This window comes from Barbus barbus, assembly GCF_936440315.1.
Source record: "Barbus barbus genome assembly, chromosome: 3".
NCBI classification, from domain to species: Eukaryota; Metazoa; Chordata; class Actinopteri; order Cypriniformes; family Cyprinidae; genus Barbus; species Barbus barbus.
In genome coordinates, this window is record NC_136731.1 from 26,763,922 (window position 1) to 26,778,938 (window position 15,017).

General features: G+C 39.7%; 1 protein-coding gene across 2 annotated transcripts in view; it reads right to left on the reverse strand.

The window, feature by feature from the left end:
* Window positions 1-15,017, reverse strand: part of LOC306853892 (protein sidekick-1-like) — a 367,593-nt gene that overhangs the window by 60,180 nt on the left and 292,396 nt on the right. For both annotated transcript variants that reach the window (XM_079391575.1, XM_079391574.1), the window contains exons 23-26: window positions 9,896-10,005; window positions 7,789-7,939; window positions 5,107-5,344; window positions 3,599-3,714 (exon numbers count right to left, since the gene is read on the reverse strand). In XM_079391575.1, coding sequence (XP_079247701.1) covers window positions 3,599-3,714; window positions 5,107-5,344; window positions 7,789-7,939; window positions 9,896-10,005 — 615 coding nt within the window. The remainder of the gene's footprint in view (window positions 1-3,598; window positions 3,715-5,106; window positions 5,345-7,788; window positions 7,940-9,895; window positions 10,006-15,017) is intronic.

The window sequence follows — 15,017 nt, forward strand, 5'->3', positions numbered from 1 at the left end:
GAATGCTCGCAAATTGACATCCCTAATTTGAACCCTTTCCAAAAATGACTTTGAGATCCATCTTTTCACCCTGAGGACAAGGGATGAAAAGATGGATCTGATTTTCGAGCATTCCCATAATCTATCGTTGTTCAAATTAAAGATCAATTAATTGATCAATTGTTAACCTTAATACTGCAAAATGCATCTATTGTAGTAGCATATAGTTACTGGCATGACAGGACGTGCAAATCAGAGATGCTCACAAGTCTTTAATTTGGGAGTCCGAGTCAAGTCTGAAGTCTTTGGTCACGAGTCCGAGTTGAGTCTCAAATCTCAAGTCATTAAATAAGGGCTCACTAAAAACATCCCATTCAGAATCCTAATGTATTGAAATCTTCCTATTTACAAAGCTGTTTTATATGGTAAAGACAAAATATGTGACCCTGGATCAAAAAACCAGTCATAACGGTCAATTTTTCAAAATTGAGATTTATACATAGCTGAATAAATAAGCCTTCCATTGATGTATGTTAGAATAGGACAATATTTGGCTGAGATACAACTATTTGAAAATCTGTAATCTGAGGGTGCAAAAAAATCTAAATACTGAGAAAATCACCTTTAAACTTGTCCAAATTAAGTTCTTAGCAATGCATATTACTGATCAAAAGTGAAGTTTTGATATATTTACAGTAGGAAATGTTCCATGAAATATCTTCATGGAACATAATCTGTACTTAATATCCTAATGATTTTTGGCATAAAAGAAAAATCAATAATTTTGACCCATACAATGTATTTTTGGCTATTGCTATAAATATACCCCAGCGACTGGTTTTGTGGTCCGGGGTCACATATATGATCTATGATCTGCTTTGTAAAAAAAGAGGTGTTAAAATGTAAGGTTATTTTACATCCACCCTGTTACTTATGTTTTAATCCATTACCATGTTCAAAGCAGTTTTTCTGTAATCAAATTCTGTAAAAAGAGTCTGATCTATGACACATAAGGAAATAGGTGACACATATAACAAAACCATACAAATAAAATATTTCTTTATGATATAAGTCAGGAGTATTCAATTAAAGTTCCAAGAGGTATGGTCTCTATATTTTCTTCCAGGCAGAGGTCTGGACAAAAAAAACAAAAAAACCAAAACACATTTTTCAGCGAGAGCGCACAGTGCTGAAAGGGCTTAAATAAGGCACGTTTGGCTTTAGATGAAAATACTATACAATATAGCGCTGAAAGATAATTACAGTAAATGTCCCTGAGCGCTTGTTATATGATCTGCTCTGCTGTTTTGACGCACTGCTCACTTAAAATGGTGCTGCTGTTACGGCTTGCGGTCCGGATGGATGCCGGGGTGTGGATGCGGTCCGCCTTTTGAATATCAGTTATATAAATAGGCCTATTTAAGGATAAAAGACTCAAGTTGCTTTTGAGTCAGGTCTGAAGTCATTTCAGTTCAAGTCTGAAGTAATGTCTGAAGTCTATAAAAACACGACTCGAGTGCCCATCTCTGGTGCAAATGCCACTCAAAACGCCAGAGAGCGTGCTGTAGTTACGTAAAGGGACCATTTTACTTTGTTGGCTGCTGAAATCAGGTTTTTAAATGGTTTAATGGTGCTCATTGTTGTATTTTGAAACACAATCGCTATGTTTGCCATTTAAATTATCGTCATTTAAAATAAAATGATCCCAAACGTTAGTATTGTGTGTGGGGCTGTGCCGTCATTCCACCGATGGTGCTACGGCAAAACACACTGTTGCTCACATGAAACAATTTTATGTGAGTATTATGACAGAAGTGAGGTACAAAGCTTTGTTTATAAGAGAAATAATTGGTTAGCAGGCAAATCTTACATCTCGACCATGCTTTTGGATTCATGCCGTTCGAGGCCATATATGTGGCTTTGTGTTCTGTTTTGTGGGTTGGTCATGAATTTCCATGATTTTGATGATATTTTTTGTTTACTTTCTGAAATCCTCACCGTCTCACCCTCTAATTTTGCAGGTTTATTTTCTTGTCATTCACTTTTAATCCCAATTTTCTCATCTCTTGCTGTGGTAAACATGCAGGGGGAAATGAAAGATTTCATGGCTATGAATAAAGATTTAATTCCTTCGACTTATTAATTTGTTCCCTCATTTTAGTGAAATCATGGGTTATCTAGGGAACAAATTAATGAAAGATGGACTGTGGCCACAAACTACTAAGTTGTAGGAACGAATTAACAAATTGTAGGAGTTAATTGAAATTAAATTATAATATCATATATAATTAAATTATATATATCATTAAACATGATTTAGTTACTAAAATTCTATTGCTTTCCATGCTGAAAGACTTTGTATTGTTAAAGTTTGGATCACATTAAAAGCGTAATTTGTACATTAGTGAATTATTTTCACAAAAGATGCAGCCCCGTCACGTCACTGACAGTACGAGCTGAACACACCCCAAAATTAAATTACTTAATTGACCATCGATAGCTTTAATCGATTACATCTTTTATCGACAATTAATCGATCGTTGGTTAAACATTGACATCCATAGTTCAAATATGCAAAAGAACTTGTGGGACCTGAAAGATTTTTCTGAAGGTGTGCAGTTTAACAGTTGTGAACTATATGTAAATATAGGCAGTCGTGGCCTAATGGATTGAGAGTCTGACTTGTAACCCGAAGGTTGTGGGTTTGAGTCTCAGGTCCGGCAGGGATTGTAGGTGGGGGGAGTGAATGTCCAGCGCTCTCTCCACCCTCAATACCACGACTGAAGTGAGACCCTTGAGCAAGGCTCCCCGGGCGCTGCAGCATAAATGGTTGCCCACTGCTCCATCTGTGTGTGTGTATCTGTGTCTGTGTGTTCACTACTCACTGCTGTGTGTGTGTGTGCACTTGGATGGATTAAACGTACAGCACAAATTCTGAGTATGGGTCACTATACTTAATGTCATGTCCTTTCCTTTCCTTCTTAAATGTAATTTATATGAAATATCTTATTCAGCTTAGTACTAAATAATAATAACATGCATTTTGTACGATCCCTCTTATTTTGGTAAAATAATTTAATAAATAATGTGTGCGTGTATGTATATATATATATATATATATATATATATATATATAAATAAATATATATATATACACACACACACACACACACACACATACACATATATATATACAGTGTATACATGCGTGTATATATATATATATTATATATATACACACACAGTGTATATATGTGTGTGTGTATATTACATTGATTCATTTTAAGAATAGTATAGTACAGATCCAAATGGGTACTTATTATAGGAAATGTTTGGTTTTAATGAAGAATAAACACAATGCCTCCCCTCCTCAAGAGAAAAAAACCATCAAATCTTTCATGTCATTTCATCATACAGAACAGTTTAAGGGGTTGATCTCACATGAGAAAAACCTTTATTCACTTCTGAGACGCTTATTATACAGAGCCAAGGGCTCCTTCAGCAGACATTGTTTCAGAGTACCTCAGCGCACTACTTGACATCAGTCTGAGGACATTTTCATTTATGTGAAAAAAAAAGGCAAAACAACAACGCAGAAGCTATTCTCACGAATAACCACCTTGTATCCGAGGATGTTGCCGTTCTGCTCGTGCTCAGGAACCGGGCCCCAGGTTACTAGGATGCGACTGGAGCTCATGGCCTCTGCCGTCACATTTTCCGGAGCCCCCGATGGCACTACGCAAACAGAGAAAGACAAATCACACTCCCTTATCGCACTGTGCCTTAACACACGGCCCCGAGTACTGAGCAAACTCACGTGGATTAGTCACCTCTCCAATGTCATAAGGGAAAAAAGAAAGCAAACAGCATTACCGTGTCTGCAGCAAACAAGAGTATGAGCGTGAGAAGACAGTGAACAGACCATTAAAAGACGGCAAACCTTTAACACCAGGCCTCATATCAGACAGCACAGCCAGCCCAGAACGTCTCTACGTGTGGGCGATTATTCACACAATTATATAATGACTCCCTCCACAGGCAAACTACATTTTCTTATTATGGTCATGATTACGGCCAAGCGCAGTCTTCCAAATAACTATTTATATTAAAGTGTACATTTTCTGATCCACTAGTGGCACCAAATGGAATTGCAATCTGTTCGAGTGGGACAACTAGGTTAGGCATAACAACATTGACTAATTTATTTATTCATCACTTGACTAACTGGATAAGTTTGTGGTGAGATAACCTGATCATCCAAACCCTGAAAGTTGGAAAGAGTGTTTAAAACTGGTTTTTACTTGTCATACTAAGGGTTATGAATTTAAGCTCCTCAAATATTGTGGCTTGTTTAGAGGAGGCTGATTATTACTTAAAGTGATCAGACTTAAAAAAATGTACCTAGTGGAAATATAAGTAAATTGGGGAAAAAAAAGAAAAAAAAAAAGTTAGATTTAGTAGTTTCACTAATTTTCAAAAGTTGGGGGTTGTTGAGATCTTTTAAAATGCTTTTAACAGTCGCTTATGCTCACCAAGGCTTAATTTATTTGACCAAAAATGCAGTAAAACAATAATATTATGAAATAGCATTGCAATTTTTAAATGTACTTTATTCCTGTGATGCAAAGCTGAATTTTCAGCATCATTACTCCAGTCTTAAGTGTCACATGATGCTTTAAAAAAATCATTCTAATATGCTGATTTGCTCCATTTCTTATCATCAATGTTGAAAACAGTTGTGTTGTTTAATATTTGTGTGGAAACTGTGATATATTTATTTTCAGGATTTTCTGATGAATAGAAAGTTCAAAAGAACAGCATTTATTTGAAATAGTAATCTTTTGTAACATTATAAATGTCTTTACTGTCTCTTTTGATCAATCACCTGGCTTCTTATCTGCAGTGTAGGCATGCATTCAGAGCAACTCTCGAGTCAGACAGAGTAAATGTGCTGTGAGGGGCTGTTATGGTGATCACATAAAGGAAATAAAATTTCAATCTGCAAACTACCTATTTACATTTGAGAACATGATTATCCTGAGAATGGAAATTTCAAGATGTTCCCTCTGCATCACTATGTCCCATGGGGTTCATCAAGCCATTTAGTATCCGACTGGGTGTCCTCACCTGACTCACGTGTGCGTCCCTTCACAGGCTCACTCCAGGGTCCGGGGCCTATGGAATTAAAGGCCTGGATCTGCAGCTGGTATTCTGTCCACTCCTCCAGACCCTCCAGGGTGATCTCCCTCTCCAGCCTGTCGTTCACCAATCGTGTGCTGGCCTCACCCCGCAGGTCTGCTCGCAACACTATGACCCTGTAGCCCACGCTCTCCGGGTTTCCATTATACTCGGTCTCTGGCAGTGGCTGCAGGGAAACATCACTCTTGTTATAAGTCAACAGAATTACTGACAGAGATGTTCCTTGACAGAGTGTTTTCATTTCATCAGCGGTAATGAAGATGAGGAAAAAAAGATACATTTTAATGAACACATGCAGTAGATGCTAAATGACAAGAAAAAAACAGACTGCAAGACATCAATAATGAACTGACAATGTCTTTTGCAGTGGAAAAATCTGGAAAAAAATGAAATAATTCAATACTGAACCACTTATATATGATTAATTATCTGTATTCATGAAGGTAATGATACACCTTTTGACGCATGGTGACACGAATTAAGTTTTCACAAGATGTATTTTGGTTTTAGCAACCAATCTTTTGTATATTCATACATATTTCAATTAATAAATGTTTATGTTGTTATGGTAATTTTATATTACACTGCCAGTCAAAAGTTTGGGGTCTGAAACTTTTTTAAATTAATAATTTTTTTCAATAAGAATGCATTAAGTTCATGTAAAGTGACAGTGAAAACATTTATTATTTCTTAAGTCAACATTTATCAAGATTTCTATTAGAATCCTGAAAAAAATAAAAAACAGCACAGCTGTTATCAACATTGATAATAATCATAAATATTTCAAATCAGGACATTAGAATGATTTCTGAAGGATCATGTGACACTGAAGACTGGAGTAATGATGCTGAATAGAAGAGTTATTTACATAAAAAATAATAAGAAAAAAAACCCTTCAAAAAATTATTGTTTTATTGTATTTTTGATCAAATATATGCAGCCTCCAATACAGACCCCAAACTTGTTATATACTGTTGTACAGTATGTTTTATAACATTTTGAACATTGACACACTTTTTTTATCATTCTGAGCAGAATCTTCAACCTTCAAAATATTATTTTCCTTGACTAAAATTATATGCCCTTCAGGGTAAAATGGACTAAAAATAAAGAACATGATGAAATACATACTAAATGTATACATTTTTTTTTCATTAGACAAAACCAAAGAAAAAACAGTGTAAAAATAAACAGAGTGGCCTCTATAACACGCAGTCTCAGCAGAGTCCTGAACACTGCTTAAGCAAGAAAGCTGAGCTCAGCCTAATCCAATTAAATATACATGCTACTATAAATGTCATATTTATTCAATTTTAATACGCATATTTAATAATGCTACGTCATGTACCCCCCCCCCCCCCCCCCCCCCCGCGATTGGGTGCCAAAAGGTAAGTGAGATTTCACAAAACATCGGCTCTCATGTGCTTTTAATTTGACAGGTAAAGAGCTTCAATTTGACAAACTCAATTTAGGCAGTAGCTCTCACATGTCAGCAGTCTTTATATCAGATGAAAATCAATAGATGTCTAAAAACACCCTGCTTTCAACATCCTAGCTTGTATTCAAGGACTAAATGTTACAATGTAATAGCTTCCTTGAATCCTTTTTATTCTAACCTCTGTGAAAGAAACTAAGAAAATAAAGCAAGACCCTGAATTATTGAACAAACTCAATTGAATATAATGCACTTGGCTTACTTCAGAGATATCTGCTGAATTATATCTATTAATCTTTGAAATGTCTTATATAATAGCAACAATTTGATTGATAAAAGTCACAGACATGTTAATGAAAGACTTGATGAGTTTTTGAGTATAATTTTACTATACAGGCCTCTGGAGCAAACGGAGGTTAAATTGTTTACTGAGGGACACAATAGCCGAGTTTCCATCCAAAGTTGCGAATTTAACTTAACAAAATTGGAATATCGCATAAAACATTTGCGAACAAGCACCGTTTCCATCCAACGAGTCAAAATCATCACTTCCTGGTAAACTGGGCCTAAATAGCCTATAGAAAACTAGGATAAGCTACTGAATATAATGTACATGAAAAATGACATGCACCTCAGAGCGAGCAGACGAAACACAATAAATGCTGTCATTGCTTTAGGAGGTGAATGCTGCTGTTGGGGAACGCAGTCGTGTAAGACAATTATACAGAAATACTTTGATGACAGACTTTGCTCAGGCATTTCAGAACGACCATAACAACATTTCAGATGCTGTGGAATGAGACCGGTCCGCTGCTAGTCAAGTTATTCCGTCTCATAACGCAAAAGTCACATGACTTTTTTGATGCGCTTGGAGGAATTTATTCGCAAAAAATGCGTTTCCATCTCCCTTTATTCGCAGTAACCCTTTTTCGCACAAAAACCACCTCAAGCGAGTGTAAAAACGTTTTTGCGAATTAAGGAATTTTTATTAGAAATTTGGCATTACCACATTACCATCACTCGTTTCTCATGCGATACTTCAAAATGCACATTAAAACAGGGTGATGGAAACCCAGCTAGTGATGATACTGTAACAATGAATGGTGATAAATTCTCTTATGGAGGTTTGACCTTACAATCTACCACCATAGATTTTTAATAACAATGGCACTTACCACCCAGCGCAACCAGAGGCTGGTCTCACTGGCTGTGCGCACCGTCACACTGCCGGGTGCCTTGTCTGGAGGAGCCTGCAGGGTTTGAATCACACGGGATGGCACACTCACCGGACTCGGGCCCACGATATTCACCTGACACATTCGGAACCTGTAACCACCAAGTTAATCAGTCACTTCGTTAAAATTTAAGACTGGTCAGACTTCCCAGTGGGAAAGTATATGGCAGTAGAGTTTGTGAGGAACCCTGTGTGGGGAATGTGCTTGCTGCAGTTCACTTTATAATTGCACCAATTACCATCAAATCAAAGTTTATCAGTGAGTAGAACAAATGGAGAGGCTGCGACGACATCCATAAGATCTGACATAAATTGCAGGGTAGAGAAAAACACGGAGGCAAGCAGTTCATCATGAAGCTCAGAGATGATTCAAGCTGTCTGAAACTAACGGATTAAGTCAAACATTAAACCTGTTTAGATAACAGCAATATCCTCATATTCACCAAATGAAATTGTCTGATTATTGACGTGCCATAATTAAGACAATATTCGGTCCCACTTTATATTAGGTGGCCTTAACTACTACTTACTTACATTTAAATTAATAATTTGATACAATGTACTTATTGTGCACATACATGTATTTACACTGTACTTATATTTTTAAAAATACCTATATGTAGTTACATCTGTAATTAATTTCTGTAATTACATTTATAATTACACTGTTGACCCACCCCTTACACCTTAACCCACCCTTAAACCTACCCATACCTCCAAACCTGTCCCTAACCTTACCCATATCCCACCTCAATAATAGCAAAAGTGTTTTGCAATACAATATGAACAAAATAAGTACATTGTACTTACATCAAAAAGTAAGTACATAGTAGTTAAGGCCACCTAATATAAAGTGTGACCCAATATTCAAATTAAGCAGTTTACATGTGACACATTTACCTTACGGGACATAGGTACAATTTTACAAAATATAATTTTTATACGGTGAATAAAATATTTGATATTTGAGGGGTGGCGAACGACAGTTCTGGAGAGCCACAGCCCTGCAGAGTTTTGGTTCAACCCTAATCAGACACACCTGAACAAGCTAATCATGGTCTGAACAGTTACTATGAAGTTACAGGCAGGTGAGTTTTAATTAGGGTTGGAGCTGAACGCTCTCCAGGACCAGAGTTCACCACAAATCTGCAAACAAACTTGTGTATTTATGAATTGTGCTTTGCCTTTGTGAATCCTGTGCATAGTTTGCATATTTTTGTGAATATGAATTAGTTTACAGTGAACTGATGTTTTCAAATATAGAAACTTTTTTGGTGAAAGTGAAGTGGCATATTCATTTGTAAATCACGTTGCAAATATATACATTTTGATACTATTTTAGCTCTAGTTTTTATTATTTCTCTTGGCAGAAACAACACCAAACAAGTTGGCATCCATGTTTGTTATTTACATCCACAAGATGCCATAAGCTATATTGCAGCTATGGTTATCACTATGTCAACCATCGCAAGTTCTAGAGTGATTTTTCACTGTGTTGTATTCTGTACACACACAGAGCGATCATTCAGATGTGACAGTCACTCGCAGAACTAGCAGTGTGTAGTGAATTCTGAAGTTCATGCATAAAATAAAGTGTTTTCTGTGTGTAAATAGATTTCATGCACACACTATGTCTCAGCAATTCTGTAGCAAATCTAGGTTCAGTTGCCTTTTTTTAGCATAAGACAAAGATGTCAAGATCAGAATGAACAAGAAAGAAGAAAGGAATGAATTAACGGCATCCTCAGGGAAAGAAGCAGAAAATAACAAAATCAGAGGCATAAACACAGAAGCGAAAACATTGCCATAGTGTGCTGACTTGAACTGTGAACCGTTTGATTTGTTTATGCAGGCACACAATCATAATCTGATTAAAGTGTATACGTGTCTTCAGTAATGCAACTGTAATTGGAGTAATCTACGTCTTAATTTAATTAGGCTCACTTAAAATGTGTATTTATTCAGATTAAAGTAAATGAAAATGCGGTTTACATGGCAATTTCTGTGTTAATGCAGTTGATGTGTGTTTGTAGTGAAACAGTGCTGACCTGTAGTGTGTGAACGGTGTGAGACTGGGCACTTCCAGCACCTGAGCTTCAGGGTCATTCTCTTTCTCGTACAACACCTTCCACTCTTCCTCTTCACCGATACTGCCCACCTAAAGACAGAGAGCCCTGCTTTTACAGTCTGTGCCAACAATACCAACAACCCCTACATATGATGATCCCCTCGTGAGGGATGTATTAAAGGGGTCATGAACTGCATTTTTACACTGCCCTCCAAAAGTTTGGAAACGCCCTAGAAAAGTGGGGTTTTGGACAATATTGACATGAATCCTTTTTAATTTGTGATAATTTTGCACTTATAAGGGACAACACAAACTATGAAAACATATTTTATTACATAATCAGTTTATACATAGAAAATCTTAAATTTTCGATTCATCAAAATATCCACCATTAGCAGCTATTACAGCTCTGCATAATCTGGGCATCTGAGCTATCAGTTTATTCAAACATTGACTTGATACTGCATATTACTCCAAGCCTCCTGAAGGATTGCCCAAAGATGATTCACACTGGTTGGACACTTCTTACGGACATCACGGTCCAGTTCCTCCCATAGTAGCTCAATTGGGTTGAGGGCGGGTGATCGGGGAGGCCATTCCATGATGCCAGTTGACCGTTTCCTTTCCAAATAGGATTTGCACAGCTTGGAAGTGTGCTTGGAGTCATTGTCTTCTTGGAAGGTTTAGGAAGATTGGGGTGTTTTCAAATTTTTGGAGGGCAGTGCACATCAAAAAACATAATTCAGAAGTAACTAATTTCTGTCCTGTTCTAACCCCCCTCATCAGAACGCTCTGTTTGAATAGGCTTGGTAGATTGTAGACTCTGAAGTAAACAGCCACTGCTGTGATTGGTTAATATTTGTGTATGTTTGACAGCCTACATCCTTCATAGTTGGACGCTGCAGTGATTTACAGTATATTAAAAATGCATGAATACGCAATTTAACAGTCAATGCAATAGTAAACACTGTATGAAAACAAACAGTTACTCTCATTTGTGTGATGCAACATATAGTTTCTGTCGGATCCAATGTAGTCGGCACAGCATAATTTTTTAGTTTCAATCTTTTTGAAAATCCCACGTCGAATTGTGCCTCGTTTGTTAACGAATCCGTGGGAAAATGAAGCGATCAATTTCTTACTGATGCGATCTGGATCTTCATTAAAAATAAAGTTCATCCACTCTTTCCTAATGTTAGGATCAGAAGGAAGGCAAAGCAAAGACTGTTTTGCCACAACTTGGCACTGCACAGAGTATTTTTGTCATCGGAGCATTTTTATCGTTTGGTTTCTGCGTAGACCTGCATTCGCCTCTTGTTATTTACACTATATGCGTGAATCGGCAGGCAGCAATGCAGAAGCAGGTGTTGATTTTCTTCTGTGGAAGCGGTGCTTATCCACACTTCATCATAGAGTAGAACATTCCACAAGCTGTTGTTTTGGCAGATTGGCTTCAATATAAGCTGTTTTTAGACTAACGAGAAGGTTTTGAGTTCTGAAACTTACAGAATGCTTTTATAGCACAATGACCTCTTTTATATCAAAAGTGTCACGTATCCTGTGGGTGTGCCCTGGTTGGCCACCAGATGTCACTGTCTTGTCTGAGCACATGGGTTAGTGTTGTGATTGTGCCATGTGTTCCCCTGTCGATTGTTTGACCCCGCCCTCCTTGTTATTCCCTGATTGTCTCAGGGTGAATACCTGTTCCTCCTCGTTTGTCTCCTTTAAATGATCCTGGTGTTTGCAGTCCTGTTCGGCCACATTGTCTAACGTGATGTGCAGTAAGTCCTGTGGTTTTCTAAATCCTGATCGTTGTATTGCTTAGTCTGCCTGTTTTTCCCCTCGGGGTAATTTATGTTGTGTTTTTGTTTCTTTTTATTATATTAAAACCCATCATTCCCCTGCGCATGAGTTCTCGCTTCTTCTCTCTGCACGTGTCATGACAGAATGTGGCCGACACTGAGAACTCAGCGGGGAATGGATCCACACCATCCTCCAGCCGCTAACGTGAGGAACCCTCGCTACTCACGGATCCTCCAGGTCAGGACGCTGCGATCCCTCCGTCAGAGGGGCACTGACATGAGGAGATTTGCCCTGACGTTCTGTGAGGCAGCAGAGGGTTTGGGCTACAACGATGCGGCTCTCAAAGACTTTTTTAACCTGGCCCTGGAGGAGCCCCTCGATGAGGAGTGGATGAGGGGGCTGGACCGCTTGACTTTTGGGGAGTTTGTGGAGTTTTTGGCGCATCTCCAAGCGGCGGTGCCCGCTCACAGCGCTCCCGAGGCGGCGGTGCCCGCTCACAGCGCTCCCGAGGCGGCGGTGCCCGCTCACAGCGCTCCCGAGGCGGCGGTGCCCGCTCACAGCGCTCCCGAGGCGGCGGTGCCTGCCCTCAATTCCCCAGAGGTGGCCGAGGATGCCGCAGCTGCGCCCCACTCCCGGAAGCGGAGGAGGCGGAAGAAGGCCTCCTCCGTCCCACAAGGCCTGGAGGCAATCCAGGAGCTCACTGCTGGTCAGGAGGCCGTGCCAGAGCCACCCAGGCTCCTCGCCCTGCCGGCGCCACCCGAGCTCCCTGCTCTGCCGGCTCCACCCGAGCTCCCTGCTCTGCCGGCTCCACCCCAGCTCCCTGCTCTGCCGGCTCCACCCCAGCTCCCTGCTCTGCCAGCTCCACCCCAGCTCCCTGCTCTGCCAGCTCCACCCCAGCTCCCTGCCCTGCCAGTTCCACCCGAGCTCCCTGCCCTGCCAGAGCCGCCCAAACCCAAGCTCCTTGCCTTGCCGGCTCCGTCCAAGCTCCAGCTCCTTGCTCTGCCAGTTCCACTCAAGCTTCCAGTCACGCCGGGGCCACCGTTGCTGCCTGCCAAGCTGTTGGCTCTGTCCGGGCCTTCGGGCGTGCTAGCGCCCGCCTGGCTTGTCCCTCCGGCCCCACCCTGGCCGTGCGCTGGGGTTTCTGTTAGGCTGGAGCCTCCCGGGTCTGTCCCTCCGGATCTGCCCTGGCCTCCTGTTTGGTCTTTGTCTCCGGGCCCTTTGCCTTGGCACGGGCCTGGCCCGCCATCCCTCCCCCTGATCTGCTGCTGGTCTACCTCCCTCCTGGACATTTGTATTTTCCTTTCTTGTGTTTTTGGGTTTTCTTAGTGTCTGCAGGTGGAGCATCTGGGAGCTGCTCCTTTGTTGGGGGGTAGTGTCACGTATCCTGTGGGTGTGCCCTGGTTGGCCACCAGATGTCACTGTCTTGTCTGAGCACATGGGTTAGTGTTGTGATTGTGCCATGTGTTCCCCTGTCGATTGTTTGACCCCGCCCTCCTTGTTATTCCCTGATTGTCTCAGTATGAACACCTGTTCCTCCTCGTTTGTCTCCTTTAAATGATCCTGGTGTTTGCAGTCCTGTTCGGCCACATTGTCTAACGTGATGTGCAGTAAGTCCTGTGGTTTTCTAAATCCTGATCGTTGTATTGCTTAGTCTGCCTGTTTTTCCCCTCGGGTTAATTTATGTTGTGTTTTTGTTTCTTTTTATTATATTAAAACCCATCATTCCCCTGCGCATGAGTTCTCGCTTCTTCTCTCTGCACGTGTCATGACAAAAGATCAACGGAACTTTGGTTTCTTAGTTCATGACCCCTTTTAAAAAATTAAGGTATCTATATTATTTTCTCTAAAACAGACATAATCACATAAATGTTAAGGGTGAAAGTTAATGTACTAAATTTAAATATGTATTCAATATGTTTAATGCAGTAATTTTTCAACTAAATTTATTGCGAAAAGCCAACACATCTGAAATAAATTAAAAATATTACTCATCACATTTATTCCTCTGCCATTTCAGTCATACGGTTAAAGCAAACAATATAAAAGCCAATTATTTTGGTATTATTTAGATATTATTATAAAGATAAGATGTTTTGTTTGCAAAATGAAATAATTGGCTGTCACTGTACTAAACCCAAAACAAATGATTAAAACATTATCTGGAAGACATTCACTTTGTATCAGTTTTTTCTACCCACTAATAGAGTAATAACAGGGAAATAAATCTGAAGAGAAAGACTTTCAATTTATTTGAAATGTGTTTACTTTTCACAATCAATATCAGTGAAGCATGTAAAAAAATATTTAATAAATATTTTAATTTTATACATTAACTTTGACCGTCCTATAAATAGATTTTGAAAAATCCTACAGACTATCTGATGAAAACTGCAAATCAATATTCACTCATTTATCACCAGAACACAAAATCTTGTTTATAAGTTCAAAGGCTGATAGAAAAGCACTACAAAATCTATAAGACTTTGTCTGTAAATGAGATATACACACTAAAAATGTCACAAAGTGAAAGCGGTTTGTCATTTTATGTATCAGTCAGATGGGTGATTCTTCACCAGAATAAGCAGTGGACTTTATGGCAGTAGACAATAAACTGCCACAGCATTTCCAAACATCTTAAAAGAGCCAGTTCTCAGACCCATTTGAGAACGTAATCTCTCAGCATTTGTCGAGTGCAGAGTCCAAGCAGCAAAGTAAATGAAAGAAAGAGAAGAAAAATCCCCACACTGCACTTCATTATACCCAATACGTCACAGGCCAAAGGCTCTTAGGGTGTTTTGTAGGGAACGGGCCTTCAGCGGGAATGCAGAGCGGAGCAGGTTAAAGCTTTTTCAATTGAGTCCAGGACAGTACCAGCCACTGCCCCATTTCAAACACATTGTGCGAGCCAAGTCTAAACCAATCAAAGCTCTTAGCACTCAGGAAGATTTACTATGACCAGTGGAGTGTACTGTATGCGGTAAGCATTTATGCCAACGTGATAGATGCTGGACACGTGGCACCTTATGCTGGAGCTGCCGTTGTATTTCATAGCTGGTGCGTATGCAGGGGCTCTCTCTCGCTCGGTGACAGATTTCTGCAGCGGCAGATAGCCCGGCCTCAATCAACTCTGGAATTCAAGTGCCGCCACATGAAAAGCAGAAGCTTCCTTTTGCAAGCTCTGGCCCGGCGCTGTCAAGTTCAGAGAGTTGATGTCGATTACAAATTAGGAGTCAGTCATGTGATTCAATCTGTCATCACTTTTGCAAGAGTCGCAGGCGATGTGGAAAGGGCGAGGATGC